We start from the raw sequence: 21987 nt of genomic DNA, 5'->3' as shown, positions 1-21987 counted from the left end.
AAATGATGGCAAAAGCTACATTTCATTGTGTGAAATACATGAATGCTGCAATATCGATATTCTAGGATATGTACAGTAATGATTTGGGGGTTTGTGAAATAGAGGGATTCAGGGGACCGTGATGTGTCAATGTTGATTTCTGCATGACGATGGAGTCTCTTATATCCCTCCAGCAAACGTGGGGGTGGCTTTTCAGAAGATAAATGTTCATTTTCTCTCCGAGCCTTGTATACTTAAAAGCTATATCTATAAAACTATGCGTAAAGACAGAAAGAGAGAAATTAAATGACAGAAAGCGAGTGGGGGAGAGGCGCAGAGGAGTCTGTGCTGAGGTACAGGTTTTTTTTGTCTTCCTTTTTACTCTGTCTGGCTGTTCAAAACGTGAGGGATGTCTCAGCAGTGACCCCGGAGAGGATTTTTAAATATTTTACATTGAGTCACAAGCTGAGCAGTCCCCTCGCTTTATTTCTACATCTTTTTCTTTCTGACATCAAGCAACTTGAATCGATTTAATTCTTAAATTTCTCTTTTTTTGCTGGAAGACTTTTGTTGTTTAGTGGGGCTCAGAGCTATCAGTATGTGTGTGTGTGTGTGTGTGTGTGTGTGTGTGTGTGTGTCTGTAATATGTGTGTAAATATGTTTTAGTAACATGAGCCCCTGCTACGTTCCACTCCAACCATCATTAAAGTCTGAAAAAGTCATTTAGAATGTCAAATCTGATCTTCGTCCTTTAGATTTTTTTGTTTTCACCCTACCCCCTCTCTCACCCTGATCGAACTATGCATAAATATCACATGTCAAGTCTGCAGCACAGGGCGTGGCCGTCGCCTCATCAGCCACTCCCAACCTCGTCTAAGCCCCTCCCCTATTCGCTGTCAGACATAAGCTGATTCGCTAGACTGGGTGCGGCCCAAGTTGGGCACGGAGGACAAGTGAGACACATCCTTTTTCCGGATCTCACAAATAGACTTTCTACGAGCTTGGACGCCACGGATGGCCGTCTTAATCTTGCGCCAGCCAAGGTGGTTGAGCTCAGCCAAATTTAGCACCACGCAGATTCCGCTAACTGCGAACATGAACACCAGGAAAACTGTCTTCTCTGTGGGACGCGACACGTAACATTCAACCTCCTTCACGCAAGGGTAGCGGTCGCACTCAAACATGGCGGGAACATTGAATCCGTAGAGGAAGTACTGGCCGGCTAGAAAGCCGATTTCCAGAACGTTCCGGAACACCACTTGGATGACATAGAAGCGGGAGATGCCTTCCTGCTGGCGGATCTTGGCACTTTTGGAGTATGTCACCCCCGCCGGGATGTTGGGAATGTCTTTCAGATCCAGACATTCGCGGTCGTCTTTGCTTTCCGGGTGCACCAGGATGCCGTTGATGTTGCGGAGCTTGCGGCTCGGCCCATGACCGTGGTCGATGTAAGGGCCATGCAGAAGCGTGTAACGCTGGTCTTTGTGCTTGGCAGACTGGTGCACAGAGTATGTGATAAAGCAGAGGCTGGGCGTGCAAACCAGGATGATCTGGAAAACCCAGTAACGGATATGGGAGATTGGGAAGGCTTTATCGTAGCAGGCCTGGTTGCAACCCGGTTGCAGTGTGTTACATATAAACATAATCTGTTCGTCCTCATACACCTTCTCTCCCACTATACCCACGATCAGGATCCGGAATATCACCACTACTGTCAGCAGGATCCTTTAGGGAAAAGAAAAGAGGAGAAAGGAAAAGGGAAGAAAGGGAAAAAGAGAGAAGGAGAAAAGATTAGAGGTTTTTTTATTTTTTTTATTTTGGGCAAGACTAACAATCGGCACATCTTTACTAATTCCGTTTCACATAAAAATGCAGATAGTAATTACTTTAAACATGTCACAGGTATTTAGCATTTTAAATCACCTTCTTCTGGTTTAAAGCTTACAGTTGTACAGTTCTTTCACATTTCTATCTCGCTATCATCCCATAAAAGTATTTTCTTGTATTCTCCCGTATTTTCAGTCTTTCTCTGAAGGATGGCAATAAAGAGCCGATCCTCCCTATACGAAACCCATACCGCCAAACCACCAGGGTATGGCCCTTGCTATTAAATGTAAGTCCGTTCTTTGCGTTCAGTTTATTTAGGCATGAAAACACTGTGAAAAAAATATAAAAACGGATGGATTCCTTTTCCTTTTCATTTCAGGTGCCGTCGCCCCTCCTATGCAATCCTCAAAACAGTCATATAGCGGTGCGTGACTGTCCACTGAAATTGCTCCATAGTGATAAATAGATGCTGTTTCCCAAACAAATTCTGTATAACGGATTTGAGGTGGAAAGAAAGTCTGGGTTTTGGGTGCGTGTTTGAACAGACATATACACATAATTAATAATAATTACATCTAAAGATGTCGATCTTGGTGTTTTTTTTTTTAAACACAACTAATTTTGTCCCAAATGAGCATAAAAAGTTAGGAAAGCAATCGAATGCTTTCATTATAATGTTATTTTAATGCATTTTTAAAGTGACACCTCTTTTATTCTATTCTATTTAAGGTAATTAATGTAATCAAATAACAACTTAATGTAATTTAATGGAATCAATTGAAATATCATAATAAATGAGATTCTTTTGTTGCTTTTAATCAGATTGTATAGTGAAGAAAAGATTAATGAGATTTGATGACTTGATGCTTTTAATGAAGCTTGAAGCTATTAATTTTTATAAGCTAAACTGTTTGTTCATTTATGTGCTGCTAATGTATCCTATTTATTTATTCTTTTGTAATAATAATAATAATAATAATAAAACATATTACTGACCGTTTAAGTGTTTATTTACAATGAAACAGCTCCAGAAGAACAAATTTAGTAGTTTGGGATTTTTTTTTTTTTTTTTTTTTTTTTTTTTGTGGAGGTGGTGGTGGTAGTGGGGGGGTATCCCCTATTATGGTGGGCATTTCCCTTATTTTCACATCCCAATGTTGACAGGTATGGCCATTACATTTAAAATTAATAGGAATCCTTAAAGAAAAAAACACTTTTCTTATATATCTAGTTTAACATGCTAGCACTTGTTCAACCAATGTGGGCTGTCCTTTGTATGAGGAATGACAGTGTGTCAATTCATCAATGCATTTTGGTCATACATTTCATCCATTTTGACTGCTGACATCATGGCATTGTGATGTATGCCTTCAAAGTATGACAACTTTTTGATTGCAGAGATTGGCAGTTGTCCATTTGCTGGCATTTGCAATGTAAATGTCCAACAGTGTATTTTGTGTTTGTGTTGTTAGTACCTACACCTGATCATCAACTCTGCTTGTTTGTGACCCTACATTATTTTGTGCTGTTCTTGCTAGATTGTGTTGGTCTTTATGGAGATGAGTTGCTGTGTCTGTGTTTTTTAATTTACGCAATGTCAGTAGATCGCCGGCAGAACTTTACCCTCTCATCAGGTCTCACACTAATTTGCCCTTCCCTTAACCCTTTGACTTTCCCTTTAAGAAAAACTAATTGAGCAATATCTTTGGTTTAGTTGTACTTCTGACCACTCGAAGCAGATTTGGAATTTTTTGTTTTAATGATAACCACAAGGGCGTCATGATGGCTAAGTGGTTAGCACTGTCGCCTCACAACAAGCAGGTCGCTGGTTCAAGTCCCGACTGGGTCAATTGGTATTTCTGTGTGGAGTTTGCATGTTCTCCCCATGTTCACTTGGGTCTCTACTGGGTGGTCCAGTTTCCCCCACAAGTCCAAAAACATGCGCTTTGGGTGAATTGAATACACTATATTGGACGTAGTGTATGTGTGTGAATGAGTGTGTATGGACGTTTCCCAGTACTGGGTTGCAGTTGGAAGGGTATCTGCTGTGTAAAAAATGTGCTGGATAAGTTGGCGGTTCATTCCACTTTGGCAGCCTTAATAAATGAATGAATGATATAACGAAAAGGTCACCAGGCATTTAAAAATGACTGTTACAGGGTTTATAATACACTGGCAAACCTGTGCAGGCCATTCAAGAGCGCCTTTCATATTTCAGCATTCATTCACGTGTGGGTATGTGTGCAGGCATATGCTCCCAGATAAGGAGAACTGGGTCATACTGCATTGAGGCCATCAGAGTTTGTGTTGGGACGACTGTCTGTGTGTATGTATGTGTGTGTGTGTGTGTCCCTATCTCTGCTCACCCATTAGCTAGCTGCAAGCTTAAAATTGGTACTTATCAATCTACACAAATCTAGACACAAGCACAGACTAAAAATGACAGATAAAAACAGAGGAGATGCAGGTAATGTCGGATCATTTATTTTACGAATTTAACATAGATGAATGGCATCTCAAAGTCATTATTATGAGTGGGGAAACTGGAAAATCAGCTTAAGCCCAGAGTTTCTAAGTTGTTGGGCAGGGTGTCATTAAGAAACATGGCGTAATCAGGTTATTGATGGTAATTTTTTGTTGAAATTGTCAAAACTGCATGCCTGACTAAGGGAAATAAAAAGATAGAGAGAGATTGCAAAAATGAAACATAAATCACTAGCAAGTTTTTATATACAAAAAAGCTTTTGAATATGACATTGCTATATGATAAAGTTTTTATATGATTCAACTTAAAGTGGCTTCGTAAATTGTTATAAAAACCTTGAAAGTGAAAAACCTTCATTAGTTAAAGTCTGCATCAAAGTTTCTAATGTTTGTTTTGCTCATTTTTTATTAAAATCGGACCATTTGATTCAGGGCCGGAGTGGGACTCTTTTTCAGCCCTGGAGTTTCAAGCCTCAGGCCGGCCCACCTCAGTTCACCACTGACTATATTAAAATAAGGTTACTTCCAATTCAGTTTCTAATTACACTATCACGTCTTTTTTTTTTTTGAGAAAACAGCTTTTTTAGAACTGTAAATGTTCAACAACCCTTACAGTATTATGTCTTAACAATAAAAATGAAAAAAAAAAAAATTGTTACTCAGACAAGGACCGAACCTGGGTTAGCCGCGTCATTATCTAATCGTACTAACCACTGTACCACAACAACTGTATGGTGAATGGTGACTTATCTAGTTATATCATCATTAACCTGCAGGCTGCATCCTGCTCACGAGGCTACGAGAAAATAGATAAAAAGAGCAGAGCTGCGGTAAAATAATGAATAAGAAGGCTGTGGTCAAGTAAATAAATAAATTATTTTTAAAACGTGTGATTGCTGAGAGCAACAGATTCTGGAGCTAGGGACACCGGCCCTCGCGGCCAAAAAACAGACCGGCCCACCGGGAATTCTCCCGGTCCTCCCGATTTGCCAATCCGGGCCTGATTTGATTCTACTCTTGAACGGCAGTCCTTCTCTGATGGCATCAGTTAATGCTTAGCCCCGCCCCTCCAACCATTAGTTTACTATAAGTGAAAGATGAGAGGAGGAGTGAGAAAAAACATACACACCCTCCTCAATATTCAGTTTCATTTGGAAATACATCATCATCAACATACTGAGACAAAAGTCAGCAGCAACTTTCAGTTAATTTTGTATTCATTTCATTCATTCATTTTTCTTTGGCTTAGTCCCTTTTTAATCAGGGGTTGCCACTGTGGAATGAACCACCAACTATTCCAGCATATGTTTTATGCAGTAGATGCCCTTCATCTGTACACACTCATTGACGCACACACACACTACGGCCAATTTAGTTGATTCAATTTACCTATAAAGCATGTCTTTGGACTGTGGGGGATACCAGGAGGAAGCCCACACAAACACAGGCAGAACATTCAAACTCCACACAGAAATGCCAACTGGCCAGGACTCGAACCAGCGACCTTCTTGCTGTGAGGCGACAGTGCTAACCACTAAGCCACTGTGCCTCCCCTGATTTTGTATTTTGTTGTAATTATTTAAATGAAGATGGACCGCCATCTTGTGCATCTAATGCCATAATTATGACTTGTTACCTCATAGCAAGTATGAAGGACACGAACCGAGGATATGAACACAGCAACTATCCCACAATCTCACATGTAGGACACTAATGTGAATGTCCCGATGAGAAGTACAACACCTTAGAGCTTTTCACAGTGGGCTCAATGTGAGTATGCCATTTAGAGCGAAACATTTCCACCCTTCTGTCTTACATACACACACACGCACACACACACACACACACACACACACACACACACACACACACACACACACACTCTCTCTCTCTCTTGAGATGCAGCTTGTGCTCACAAATCTTGCTGGATGTGTCTCGCTCTCTTCCACTCTCTCGCTCTCTCTCTCACACACACACACAGACTTGTGGTGAGACCGTCCTTCACTCACAGTAACCTTGCTCTAGAACCTGCTATGACGTTATTACATTGCGGGTTGGTCTTGGTGCATGAGAACATATATTTTCTTACACATCCACACACACACATACACATATTGTGTGAGCTATATACTGTATATTTTACATTCTGTCAAGGTTGCTATGTTGAATATTCAGCATTATTACTCAAGTGTTATGTCTTAACAAATGGCAAGCAGAATGGGATCATTCATTCATTAATTTTCTTTTTGGCTTATTCCCTTTATTATTTAGGGGGCGCCACAGCGTAATGAACCGCCAACTTATCCATCATATGTTTTACGCAGCGGATGCCCTTCCAGGCACAACCCAATACTGAGAAACACCCACACAGTCTTTCATTCACACACTACGGCCAATGTAGCTCATTAAATTCACCTATAACGCATGTGTTTCGACTGTGGGGGAAACCAGAGCACCCGGAGGGAACCCACGCAAACACATGATGAGGTTCTTTACACAAGATGCTGTAACGGACACACAAGACTCACACATGAACATTTACTCAAAGGAGAAAAAAAACCAAAATGTCAGTGTTGCCACAGAAACAAAACTTTTGTTTTAGATTTTTATTGTATATATTATCATAATTATTACTACTTTTTTTGTGTATTTTTTTCTTGCAAATATTATTTATTGCTGTTGATGACATTTAATTGTTAGAATATATTTATAATTATGTAATTATTTATAAAATATCAGTTTTTTTTACCATGACATAGCCATGAAAGAGACGCTAATATGGCAATAAACTCAAAATTCTCTCTCTCTATTCAAATCTCACATAATCATTCTAAAAATTCCTGAAAATTATAATTAATAAAAACACATTAGAATGAAAAAAACTAATAAATGTGAAAATTAGTATAGAATGTGTTAAAACTATAATAGTAAAAACAATTATTAAAGAAAAAATACATTTTAATCAAAATCATAACTATAATCAATTTAATTTGAAAAATTCCACATGATAAAATATCATTCAAATAAATAGTTTATCTAACTATCAATCAAATAAAACAAAAGAAATTACAATTAAAATTAATAAATTAAAAATAATGAATTTAAAGAAAGAAATGAGTAGAACAGTATATAAAGGTGCAAAGCTGTCAGTGTGGCAGTACCACATTGGTACCATAAAAGCACATATCAGTGTACATATTAGGAGATAAAAAAGTAAGGTACCATTGTGGACTCATTAAGACACAAAGATTGGTGCCACACTGAGAGCTTTAAATATTTTTTTTATATGCGAACCCTTTGAAATTGTAAAATTTTTATTAAAAGTAAACGTTAAAAACAGTTTTAGATTTTCATCATATATATATATATATATATATATATATATATATATATATATATATATATATATATATATATATATATATATATATATATATATATATATAATTATTATCATTATTATTATTATTATTATTGTTGTTATTATTATTGTGTTTTATCTTGTGCATTATTTATTGCTGTTGATATTTTTATAATCATAGAAAAGTGGTTATTCATAAAATTGGTAAACTTGATTTGTTTTTTTGACCATAAAAAATATACATGATTAAATATCATTTAAATAAATAATTTATCTAACTATTGATCAAATAAAACAAAAACAAATGACATTTAAAATTAAAAACAATTATTTTAAAGTATAAAATAAATGTTTATTTAAATAATAAAAAATTAGCCAAATAAAATTAGTAATACTCATTTTGACACAATAAATGTAGATTATTGTATAATATAGGTGCCACGCTGTCAGAGAAAAAGGTGCCAAAGCTTTAAGTGTGGCAGTACTTTTTCAAAAGATAATAGGTCCACATTGATACCTTAAAAGTACACATTAGTGTACGTATTAGCAGATAAAAAAGTAAGGTACCATTGAAGACTCATAGCCACCAAGGTTTGTGCCACACTGAGAGCTTTTGTACTTTATTTATGAGAGAGCAGATTACATTTTAGAACGAGCGTCCCTGTATGGATACTATTATTTGAGGTCTGTGGCATCAACCAAACATCTTAAAAATAATTGATCAGTCAGTAATTTAATTTCATTATTCTTAACGCTTCTACACACAAATTCATTTCATTAGATGAGAAGAGTTCAGATGCAAAAACCTCTAAATGCCATCTGAAATGTTCTCCTAAAATGGACATTTTTCTCATGCTCCTCTGTGTGTGTTCAGTAAATCCACTTTTAAGGCAAATGTTATTTTTCTGCATTGCCTTTAAAGTGAAATAACTGAACACAAACATAGGATCCTGAGAAAAATGCTCATTTTAGAAGAAAACCTCAGATGGAACTCCTCATGTGAATTTAAGTATACGTCTTTGTCCATCATCCCTCCAGAGCTAAATGATTTAGTACAGTGCTAAGAATTCCTCAAGAAATAAATGTAACCGTAACAAATAAAAGACTGTGAAAAGAATAATGGGAAATAATTTGTGCTCTAATGTTAGTGCAGTAATGTCTTGGACAGTTGGTTTTAATGGACATATGGTGAACATTTGCGCTGTGCTAAGTAGGACAGTTATGACTCTTGATCAAACTCACAGGCACTTTACTGTAGTACAACAGCGAGGGATGTTCCACGGCCCAAACGGCAGACAGTGTAACCTTTATATAATGCTTACAATCATTAGCGCAGGATTGGAATAAAGTCACGTTAGCTCTTTAGTGCTGTATCAATGGCTAAAAGCCCCAGTGCGTCTTTAAATCGGCAGCACATCCCCCTCTCCCTGCTCCCGTTACTATAGCAACCCCGTGGTGAGCCACTGAGAGAGAGAGAGAGAGAGAGAGAGAGAGATGATTGATGGGATATTGGGAAAGAGAGGGAAGACTAGGTCTGGAAAGAGAGCAAGTGGGCGCATCAAGGGCACAGAATGAACAAACAAAGAGGAAAATTAAGAATGGAAATAGAAGGATGATGAAAACGCTTTGATTTTGTTTAATTTGCAGGATAATTAATCTTGATTTCAACAATGAATTGATTTCAAAATAGTGAAAATGCTAATTCTTGATATCGGAAACAGGATTTCCAATATTAATAATAAAAATTCTTTATATGAATGATTTTGTTTTCACTAGTTTTAAGTCTTGATATTTGTGTATGTCATAATAAAAGTGTTACAATCTGGATATCAGAAGTTAAATTTAATCTAATAAAAATGTCATTTTTATTGTCAAGAATTGTGTTTTACCAGTTAAATGTCACCACACACTGCTATTCAGATTCAACTTCTAATATTAAGAATTAATTTCTTTGAGTTTGAAATTCTAAATTCACTTTTTATATCACTATTTTAACTATTGAATTGTTTAATTTTTATATTAACAATTAGTGAAAATTACGGTGGGTAAGTGAGCTTAACATGCTGCACTTTAAGAAAACATGTGCAATTATAAAAAATGCCAGCAAATTGAGAAAAGATCTTCATCAGTTTTACAGCACACGTGATGAAAATCCTCACAACACAAACACATCTTTAAAAAAACGCGCTGCATTTTCTCACAACGCAAATGCAAAGAGAAAGGAACACAATGGAAATGTTTCAAGTGGACGCAAAAAAGTGACGGACGCCATGACTATTGCGTAGTGGAGTTGTAGGTGATCTTTTAAAGTTTTTTGTTTGTTTTTTATTTTATATATTTGTATTTTAACATCCCAATTCCTCTGTCTTTAGTATTTATTACCCTAAATAGCTATAACCTAAATAGCTGGGTCCTGGGGTGTCCTTAATACATTTACAATGTGTTGTGAGAAAATGCAGCACGTTTTTTTTCAAAATGTGTTTGCGTTGTCAGGATTTGCAGCATGTGTGCATGGGTTTTCTTAAATTGCAGCATGTTAAGCTCTCTCGGCCACCATTTCTGAAATGATATTGATTGACTATTAATATTAGAAATGCATTTTCAGATATGAAAAAATGCCAAGCATTTTGAAAGAGATTTACAATATCAAGTAATAACATTTCAATTAGTGATAACTGAATTCTTGATATCAGGAATATCTGTTTTTACTGGTAATCATGTCATTGATATCAAAAATAATATTTCTTAGAAATGATTATGTGAAAAAAAATGTTATTAAGTAGGAAATGTATTTTTGTTATTAGCATATGGATCTGAATGGCATTCTGTGGTAACATAATGGTCATATTTTTGACTATAGTTGAAATGTATTTTCTGATATGTTATTGATATTTTCCTAGTGATGGGTTGCAGCTGAAAGGGCATCCACTGCATAAAAACATGTTGGATTAGTTGGTGGTTCATTCCGCTTTGGCGACCGCAGATTAATAAAGGGACTAAGCTGAAAAGAAAATTAATGAATGAATGGTTATTGATATTAAGAATTGACATTTTTACTAGAGGAAATGTGTGCGCTGATGTTGAAATTTGCTATTGCTATTAGTAGAAATCCAGTTCCTCATATCAAAATTAGCATTTCATTAAGTAAAAATGCAATTGCTGATATTACAAGATGCATATCAGGATATCAGCAAATGAATAAGAGTCAAAGTATCTTGCCGTAGGAGAGGGAGAGAGGGAGAGAGACATTTCAAGGTGAGAGAGAAAGAGCATGAATCTAACAAGGAATGGAAAGAGGGAAGAGGACACAGACAGATGGGCAGAGAGACAAATAGACAGATATGGAGAGACAGATGGAGTGAGACGCTGAGAGCATCACCACAGCATATTCATAAAATCAAACATAATGAAGGAGTCATTTTTAAGCACCTGGTGTGTGTGTGTGTGTGTGTGTAGTAATACACATGCTGTGTTTAGTGTATCAGAACCGTAATTTACAGTGAATGAAACCTGTGTATAGCAGGGCTTTGTGTGTGTGAGAGAAAGAGAGAGCGTAAGCAGCTGTAAATGTGCACGGTACACTGGCTCTCTCCATGTTTGGACATACGATTGTCGAGCTTTGTGTGCTGTTGTTGTTTCTGAAGTCGCACAAACCTTAAACAGATTATTTTGTGTATGACGTGTGTCCAGCTTCCACCTTCCAATTCATACAAAACATTTTTTCTTTGAGCCTTTGTCTTTATTTGTAAACATTTTCCAGTAATAATTTTTTTAATGCGAATGGTTTACTTGAAATGTGAAATGACTTTTTATATTAAATGGTGAGTTCACTCCAAAATGAACATTCTGTTTACTCACCGTCATATTGTTTCAAGCCCAAAAGACTTGTATTGGCTTTTGGAATTAAAAATGAAGATTTTTTTATTAAATCTGAGAGATTTTGTTCTATTTGCCCAGAACTCTGATGATTTAAACCATACATGCGGAGATCCTAAAAATAATTCATATTAACCAAGAGGTTTAAACCAGGTCTCGTGCAGAGAGATGATTGGATTTTCAGAGGAACTCATGTCAATTTGTCTTTGCTTAACTAAAATACTGATCATTGAACAATGTTTACAGCATTCAGATTTGCTCACAGACAAGAGTTCCAGTGAGGCTCAATCTTGCGTGTCACATGGTACTTTGATCTTTTTAAAAAAATCAATGAGCTTTGTTCTTGTGCATGAAGCTGGTCTGGTGGATGGGAGTTCTGATGTTTGGTGATCAATGTTGTAAGTTAATAAAAGCTTTAATTAAATCTGTTAATTTTATAAAGCAATCGTTTAAAAGACTTGGATTACACCTATCAAGGGAGGATTTCACAGAAAAATATTGCCACTTTGTATTTAAGATGATTGAAAGTCTTATGAGTTAAAGGGATAGTTCACTCAAAAATGTATTCACTATTTGCTCTCAATTGGTTTCAAGCCTTTATGAGTTTCTTTCTTTTATTGAACACAAAATATATTTTAAATAAAGCTGAAAACCTGTAACTATTGACTTCTATATTAGGAAAAACAAATACTATGGAAGTCAATGGTTACAGATTTCCAGCTTTCTTCAAAATTTTGCCGTGTGTATTCAACAAACGAAACTTTGAACTACGGGTGAACTATCCCTTTAAGAGTGAGCAAGATTTTGAAATGAGTGAACATTGAAGTTTTCTGGGAAAAATAAGAGTGTTTTAGAGTATTTTAGTTTTAACAATGAAACATAAAAAACTATGGGCTGAGAAAAATAAAAATAAATTGAACTTGTGGGGGAAACCAGAGAACCTGGAAGAAACCCAAGTGAACACAAGGTTACAATAAGTGCGTGTTTTCATACAAAAATAGTTTCAAAGCCATTTAACACTTTAAGATGTGATCCAAAAGCTAAGAGTTATTTTTCTCTTTAAAAAATGCAATTACAAGCGATGTGGCCGGTAGAGTGGTCATGATTATGTTGATGGGACAGATACCCCACATCACACTATTTTATTTAGGTTCTCCAAATAATCCTTCGAACATTTCATATTTATTTTGATGTATCAGAAAAGGGAAGATTGCTAAAAAACTAACAGCGTCTTCTCCAAAACTATCAAAAATTCATGAACTTTGAGAGCTTTTCCGAAATTTTCTCTGACTCTTTCCATCTTCTCTCTTTCTCCACATCAAACCGCACACTCAGATAAACAATGTACCAGGTAAAAGAAAGCATTTACTTATAGGATGCCATTTATTTATAGCTGACCATCTCTTCTCATTTTTTACAGCTGACCTGTGTTGTGTGACTGCCTTTCTGTCTCTCCACACACACGGCACTGAAATACCCTTAATATGGCTCTCTATGGTTTTTCATACAATAAATTATCACACACACACATAAACACATTCAAATGTGTACTGTGCTTTCAGAATAAGGAAAACAGATTTCTTTAGTTTTTTTTCAAACGCTAATTGTAATTACTTTAACCTTAACAAAACTCGTTTTGCTGTTTTATTTGCATTTTTAGGATTTAAAATAATTATGCTGAATAGATTTTACAAATGAGGGCGTCCTCAAATGCCCTCAAAGGGAGCTTTTATCATATTCAAATAACGGTTGTAGACATGTTTGTCTCCAAATGATTGCTAAATAAACCCCAAAACACACACGCACTTATTCAAACATAGAAAACGAGGACACCAGGACAGATATGTGTTTGCAAATGACTATCACTAGAGATTTACCTCACATGCTTTCCATCTCTTCCCCAAACCCCCCACTCTTTCTCTCTCTCTTTCTCTCCTCCTCTGTGTCTCCTCTGTGTCAATAAAGACTTCCTACTTCAAACAAGATACAACTAGTTCTGTCCTACATCCTGAGTATGGAAAATGAAAGAAGACAAGTAGTGAAAAAAAAATGAAATCATAAAATCCCAGAAGACAAAAACAATGAAATAGATAAAAGCATGATCAAATGAAAGAGTAATGTAGCTGCACGCGTGGAGCATGACTTCAGACAAGCAATTTGTACAAAGGCTTTATCAAAGCATGTTGACCTACTATAAACTGGTGTGTGATGGAGTGTGTGTATTTCTTACATTGTGGCGATATGTCCCCACAAGTAAAACCAGTTTAGATCTTGTAGGCGTTTTTTCTAGTGCATTTACTGGGGCATTCACCATCCCAGGTGGGCCCCATGTGGGCCCCACGCGGGTCTGGGCTCACTCGGGCAAGCCCATCTAGGCCCCACGCGGGCCAGCCCAGGTGGGTCCCACGCGGGTCAGCCCAGGTGGGCCCCACGCAGGCCATCCTGTGTTGGCCCCACTCGGGCCAGCCTAGGTGGGCCCCACGCGGGCCAGCCCAGGTGGGCCCCACGCGGGCCTACCTATGTGGGCCCCACGCGGACAATCCCAGGTGGCAAGCCCAGGTAAACTACATTCTCGCATATAAAAATGGTTAAAACTTCATGTCATAACACATTCATTATAGAGCCATCAAGACAGGGGCAAATCTCAATAATGTCTGGCCCAGGGGTTTTTCAAACTTTTTTCACCAAGTAACACCTCAGAAAATATTGTCTCTCCGAGTATCACCCTAATGACGGGTATTGAAATACATGGAAGGCCTAAATAAGTGGCTACAGCTCTGCACAGTTCACAAAAGTGGCAGATAAAAATCCTATTATTACGAAAATGTATTATATTCAGCCACTTTAAACATAATAAATTGTTTGAACAAAAACACACTTACAGGTACAAAATAAAGATAAACAAAATGTCATTGTTTAAATTAAAATTTGATTAAAAAAAAATATTAAAAATGGCACTGTTCTTAACAAATAAAAAAAAAACTGCTGTAATTAAATGTAAAGTATTAAAATGAATAATAATTCTGGCCAGCCCAGGTGGGCCCACTCGGGCCAGCCCAGGTGGGCCCCATGCGGGCCAGCCCAGGTGGGCCCCATGTGGGCAAGCCCATGTGGGCTCCATGCGGGCCAGCCTATGTGGGCCCCATGCGGGCCATTCCAGGTGGGTCCCACGCAGGCAAGCCCAGGTGGGCTCCATGCGGGCCAGCCTCTGTGGGCCCCACGCGGGCCAGCGCAGATGGGTCTCACGTGGGAAAGCCCAAATGGGTCCCAAATGGACAACTCCAGGTGGCAAGCCCAGGTTAACTACATTCTCGCATATAAAACGGTTAAAACTTAATTTCATAACACATTCATTATAGAGCCATCAAAGACAGGGGCAAGCCTCAATACTGTCTAGATAACTTATTATATTTAAAATATACAATCTGTGTAGTATAAAAAACATCACATCTATGCAAAGTCCCCATAAAGATGTGGGTTCAGGGACCAATTTTCCTAACAAAAAGATAGTAAAAGTCCAAATTTGATAAATCAAATCAAATCAAAAAACTGTATGATCATATTATGATCAAATTTTGGTCATGTAGTGCAGTGGTTCCCAAATTGAGGGTCTGGACCCCCATTTCTAGAAAATTAATTGTATTGAACTATAAGGATTATCATATTTTATCCATAACCTACTGAAGAACAAAATAGTAACATTGTTAACATGTTAATAATAAACATTAACAAACAACATGAAAATAAAAAGCCATCAGTCTTTACATTTTTGTGACCCCTGAGATGATTATGATTTATTAAAGACACAGCAATATTGTCAGATGCAGCACATTGATTTCATGGCACTAAGTTAAACTTTCTGACACCTTTACGGCACTCATGTACACCAAAAATAAATACATGCCACAACTGAACATGGAGGATGGTCTCCAAGTGGCATTCTCCAAAATTTAACGATAAAAAGACTTGGGCCTATTGGTATGTGTGCACTATCGTGCGCAAGGTTTTATATGTATAACCACCTCAAAGAATGTTGGGGTTCACGAGTAACTGGCATTTTTATTTTGGGGTTGCGGGCTGAAAAGTTTAGGAAACCCTGGTGTAGTGCAGTGTAATTTAAGCATGAGTCAGTATAGGATTCTAAATAATTTAATCTTCATTAGTTTCAAAAACACAGATAACATTACAACTAAAAAAGGCATTTTTAGATATTTTTCTTTTTAATTTTACAATTATTCGCATTTCCCAGATTCTGCAAGGGGTTCATAATCATTAACTTGGCTCTGTTTATATTTTGAGCATCATTATTCCAGTCATTAGTGTCCTTCTAGTGTGCTGATTTGATGCTCAAGAAGCAAATAATATTACAAAAATATTGATGTTTGCTCAACTTAGAGAAAACTGCCATGTTTTTTCATGATTTTTGTTTTTCTATTGATGGAAAAAAGTTTAAAAGAATTCATTTGAATTTGAAATTTTCATTACAGTTTAAATGTCTTTACCTTTTGGTGAATTTGATGTCTTTCGGAATGTATTGATTCCTTCATAAATAAGTATTAACTCTAGTAGTAAGTTAGTGAGTAATGTGTATTTATGTAGCGCATTTATCATGTAAGGCCATACACACAAAGCACTTCACAATCATGAGGGGGGTCTCTCCACACCACCACCAGTGTGCAGCATCCACTTGGATGACGCACCGGCTGCCACAGGACAATAGCGCCAGTGCGCTCACCACACACCAGCAATAGGTGGAGTGGGGAGACAGTAATAGAAACAATTCAGGATAGGGATGATTGGGAGGCCACGATGGGTAAGGTCCGAAGAAGAGCATTTGGCCAGGATACCGAAGTTACACCCCTGCTCTTTACGAGAAGTGCCATGGGATTTTTAATGACCACAGAGAGTCAGGACCTCAGTTTTACATCTCATCTGAAAGATGTCACTCATTGACAATTTGGTGCCCCCTTCACTATACTGGGGCATTAGGATTCACACAGACCCAGTGGTGTAAAGTAACTAATTACAAATACTCAAATTACTGTAACTGAGTAGTTTTTTCAGAAATTTTAATTTACTAAGTAGTTTTAAAAATGTGTACTTTTACTTTTCCTTGAGTACATTTTAGTGCAGTATCTGTAATTTTACTCCACTACTTTCCTTCAACCTGCAGTCACTACTTTATTTTTTCTAGTCTATGGGGATTAGAAAAATCAGTCCTGTAATTCCTGTCCAATCAAATCACACATAGAAGGTAAACTGCATCATAATGAACTACTTCAAGACATGTGCACTTTACATTGCAGCAAACTGTTTGGAAGCATTAAAAGTGTCCAAGAAGATGTTCAAAATATTTACACGCATTGACCTAGAGACTGTTTAGATCAGGGATGCCCAAACACAGTCCTGGAGGGCCGATGTCCTGCAGATTTTAGCTCCAACTTGCCTCAACACAACTGCACGGATTTTTCTAGAAAGCCTAGTATGAGATTGATTAGCTAGCCCAGGTGTCTATAATTGGGTTTGGAACTAAACTTTGCAGGACACCGGCCCTCTAGGACCGAATATGGACACCCCTGGTTCAGATGCATGTCACTGATGAGAAGATGATGGATATTTACTGTATGATGACCGAGATGGCCTTAAACACCCAGCAGGTACAAGACGTCAACATGATGTCAGATTGAAATTGTACTCTAACGTCGTGGAGTAGCTGCATTTTGTTTGGAAATGAAAACCAGGTTTACATCAGAACACAACGTCAGCCCGATAATACTCACTACTCATGAGTACTTTTATAGAAGATACTTTTTACTTGTACTTTGATTAATATTTACAACAGGTACTTTTACTCTACTCACACTACCTTTTTAGGCAAGTAATGGTACTTATACTTAAGGATGCTTTTTCAGTACTCCTTCCACCACTGCACAGACCATAAGTTGAGCGGCCCCTGCTGGCCTCACTAACACCACTTCCACTTCTCAGCCCTGCTTAGCTTCAGTAAGTAACCAGTCTTGGGTTGCAGGGTAATATTGCTGTGACAAGATTTTGAAATAGTAAATTACTGAAAGATTGTATTGTTTAAGCAATAAATTGCTACGCCTTTAGTGTAGGATTTAAAGTTGAAAGGAAAAGTTTACACAAAACTGAAAATGTGACGCATTACAAACCAGTTTGAGTGTTTTTTTTTTCTGTTGCACACAAAATAAGATATTTTGAAGAATGTTTTAAACAGGTAATCATTGACATCCATAGCAGGAAAAAAAACAAATACGGAAGTCGGTTACTGGTTTCTGGTATTCTTCCATTCAACATACCAAAAAATGTTCCTGGATTGGAACATGTGAAGGTTGAGTAATTGATGAGAGAATTTTCATTTCTGGGAGAACTCTCCCTTTAAGGTTGGAGATATATTGCTTGTTTATTTCACTCTCTCTAGCGCAGCAATAAAGACTGGGTGAAATATGAGCATGTTACGCACTCCAATTCCATCTCTCAGGTGCTGCTTAATCATCTGCATTGTCACATGAGGTGTGTGCATGTGTGTGGCTAGAGATTATGAAAGATCAAGAGACTGATGATTCTATATTTAATCTGTGAAGCAATATTAGTAGATTTGAGAACGAATATATCTGCTGACAGGAACATGAACATGAAGTCTCTCTCTGCATGCGCGCATGCGTCTCTGTGTGTGTGTTGTCCTGACTAGACAGTAAATGTAGAACGGTATAGATTACACTGTTGTGACCGCTCAAAACAACAGAGGGAAGAAAATATTGAATATCTGAAACTACAACAGATCAGCAATCAATTGAGAGTGAGGACACACAACCGCACATACAAGTGGTTGCATTTGTTTTTGCTTGAATAAAGACAGACCCAACAGCTTGAGTCTCTCTCAGTCAGAAATAAAACTGTGTGTGTGTGTGTGGATACTTTTAAAGCTGGGGAATGAAAGTGCCTGAGCTGCGGTGTGTTTGTCTTTGTGTGTGTTCTGAGGGAGGGTGGGAATTCAACAGCTGATGAATGATAGTAGAGGCTTTATTCATCTGTTCATTCATTTATTCATTTTGTCGCTATGAATCCAGCCTCAAGTGCTTGATCAGACCTCAAAGAGACAGAGAGTAGAAGACACACATGCCTCACAGACACACACATAGACACACACACGTGACTTTAACAATACAACCATCCCAGCAAGCATTTTTTTGTTTTTAAAAGATGTCTAATAAATGTCTAACAGACGTCTAAACATAGTCGTCTTGGCTAAAACAAGGCAATTTGGGCTGTTAAAATCTAATAGACGTCTAAGAATAGGCCAACTCTAGTCATCAAACAAACAAAAATGACTGACTACATATATAAAGTCTGTCTGATTTTATAGTCCTCTATTTGATGACTAGTCTAGTTTTGGGCTATTCTTACATGTCTATTAGATTTACACTGACACAAGTTTACAAGTTTAGCCTTGTTTTAGCCAAGCTGTCTATGTTTAGATGTCTATTAGACGTTTCTTAAACACAAATTTTTTTGCTGGGATGCCAATTCCAACACAGCTACTAATAAATTTGTTTTACAGTGTCATACACTAATATTGACACTCCTGGTAAATGTGATCAGAAAAAGCTATGAAAAATTTACTTATTGTTTGGTATTTGCATAAAACAAACAACAAAAAACATTTATTAAGAGAAAATTGCTAACAGCACAGTTTTATAAAAAAACAAAAAAATATGTGCCACAATTATTGGGACACTATAAAGTCATTGAGCAAAATATTTTAAAGTATATTTCTTACTGGTATTGTACATTTTTTACGTTTCTAGAATTAGTTTTTATTTATTTGAGGAAAATAATTTGCTAAAACAAAGTGGCAAACTATTTAATTAAAATATGCAAAACTTCATATTCTCAAAATTCTCTTTAGAAATAAAGTGCAAAAAGAGTTATTAATATTTATACTGTATTGGATTGGCACTCATTCTTCGGCACTTTCCTCAATAAACATGTTTCTTTACATTATTACTGAAGAGACCATTGGAGCACAGAGCACATTAAAGTTTCATACTCTCCAGATACAGCTTCCCAATATCTTTAGAAAACCTACATTTAAATAAATTCTCTTTTTTTGAATAAAGAATTATGTCATTTTTTCCCTTGACTGGACATCTCTTTTGGCCAATAGTGAGAACAAAAATCAAATTCATTCTGAGGTCTCTCAATGAGGTTAAAGGATCTAGTGAATCCACTAAATAATGTTTTGATAAACGTTTAAAAATCTAGAAAGGTGTCAATATAAGTTGTACACGACATGACACATGGTACATGACAAAGGTTTTGTCATCTATTACAGTTGTAAGAGCAACAAATAACAACTTGATTTCAAGTTAATCATTTGTAAAAGTGGCAGAAGGTAGATTTTTCAGATGAATCATCTGTTGAACTGCATCCCAATCATCACAAATACTGCAGAAGACCGATTGGAACTCGCATGGACCCAAGATTTCCAAGTTTGGTAAAGGAAAAATCATAGTTTGGGGTTACCTTCAGTATGGAGGTGTACGAGAGATTTGCAGAGTGGATGGCAACATTAACAGTCTGAGGTATCAAGACATTTGTGCTGCCCATTACATTACAACTAGTTCTGTATGAGAAGGAGATTACATCTTCTGAAGGATAGCACTCCTTCTCATACTTCCCCCTCCACATCAAAGTTCCTGAAAGAAAAGGAGGTCAAGGTGCTCAAGGATTGGCCAGCCCAGTCACCAGACATGAACATTATTGAGCATTTCTGGAGTAAAATGAAGGAGGAGGCATTGAAGATGAATCCAAATAATCTTAATGTACTCTGGGACTCCTGCAAGAACACTTTCTTTGCCATTCCAGATGACTTTATTAATAAGTTATGTGAGTCATTGCAGATATGTCGGGATGCAGTCCTTACTTTCCTTTTTAAATAATTAAAAATCAAGGCATCATAATATTTATTTTGATAAAAATAATAATAATCTAGAGCCCTTTGCCTTTCATATAAGCCACTTCTGATACCAAATGATCTTTTAAAAGTCAAGTTATTATTTGTTTTTCCTAAAATGTGGATAGGCGACAAGACTTTTGTCAGATGTTGTAAACATAAAACATTAAGATACATAGAAAACATTAATACCTGAGATAAAAAAACAACATCAGAAGTCAATATGAAGTTCCCACCATGAATAACTAATATGTGTGCATTTCCTTTACACAGTGTTGCATAATAAATGAAAGCGTTTGCTAACCTCAGACAGTCCTACATTAAGGATTCATTAAATGATAGCAAGTCTGCTTCCCATTATGCATCAGATGTTTTGTGATGGATCGATGTGAAGTGATTGACTGCTGGTTAAAGCAGTGCTAGCCTGAAGGAAGTTTATTACACCACCTCAAGTGAAATACGGATTTTGTTACCGGCTGAAGGTCCACTGGATGAAAAATGCCATGTTTGACAAAGTGCTGAGTAAGCAAAAAGATTTGACTCAGGCTATAAAAAATCTTCCCTAAAAAATTGAATTAATTAACGGCTATAGAAATATAGTGTCCTCCAACGATATTGACACCCATGGTAAATATGAGCAAAGAAGGCAGCGAAAAATGTGTTTACAACTTTTTTGATCTTTAGTTATAATATTAACAAAAAGGCCAAAGAAGCTTGAGTTTGTTTTTGGATGATTTGAAGATTTGTTGACGCCAGGTTTTACTTTTTGGAGATTTTATGGCCCTATGACTCATCTAACTTCTCCAGCTCTGAATATTGGAGATTAGGGATCACTAAAACTATCCTCCAAACAGTGTATTTGGACAGGATTGACACTCGTCTTACTGATTAAAAGACATCTAATAGGGCGATTGTATACCCACTGCGCCACTGTGCTGCCTCTTGATGTCTATTATAATTGTTATATATTTATTATCATTTATAATAGGCAAGACATCTATGTTTAGACATCTATTAGATGTTTTTAAGCTCAAGGAAATGCTTGCTGTGTAATTATTGGCCTGTTGGCGGAAATGAGCATTTTCAGAGTTTTGTTATTTCTCATGATCACTTCCCAATTTGTGAAGTTCAGCATATTTTGCCACAAATCACAATCATCTTGAACTTTTCCATTGTGATCATTGACTAAATGAGTTTGACCCTGTAAAACAGTGGTCCTGGTTTCCTAGTATTTATCCAGTACTAAACATTTTTAACAATCATAATTGTGGCATTCATTTGTTGTTGCTGTTATATTGAGGAAAAAAGGTCTAAAGGTTAAACAATAAAGATTTTATTTCACAGGCTTCTTTTCTCATAGAGAGCCAAAATGATTGCAGGGCACTGTAAAACAAAACGAAAATGAATTGATATTGATGGCCCTGATGGGATGCCTGATGAAGAATGTGTTTGAGTTTGTATCCATCTGCTGTAATTAGCTTAG

The 21987-nt window shown here is 36.8% G+C and overlaps 1 protein-coding gene across 1 annotated transcript in view; it reads right to left on the bottom strand.

Moving 5' to 3' along the window:
* Positions 1-845: 845 nt before the first annotated feature.
* The window catches only part of gjd1a (gap junction protein delta 1a), a 22979-nt gene continuing 1837 nt past the window's right edge, over positions 846-21987 (bottom strand). Inside the window, 1 exon segment of the mRNA NM_001128766.1 lies at positions 846-1704. Within this exon segment, the coding sequence (NP_001122238.1) occupies positions 876-1704 (829 nt within the window). The 3' untranslated portion in view covers positions 846-875.

The sequence above is a fragment of the Danio rerio genome, chromosome 5 (genome assembly GCF_052040795.2).
Source record: "Danio rerio strain M-AB ecotype USA chromosome 5, GRCz13ab, whole genome shotgun sequence".
Classification (NCBI taxonomy): Eukaryota; Metazoa; Chordata; class Actinopteri; order Cypriniformes; family Danionidae; genus Danio; species Danio rerio.
The sequence above is the reverse complement of the archived record's forward strand: the minus strand, read 5'-3'. Positions and strand labels throughout refer to the sequence as shown.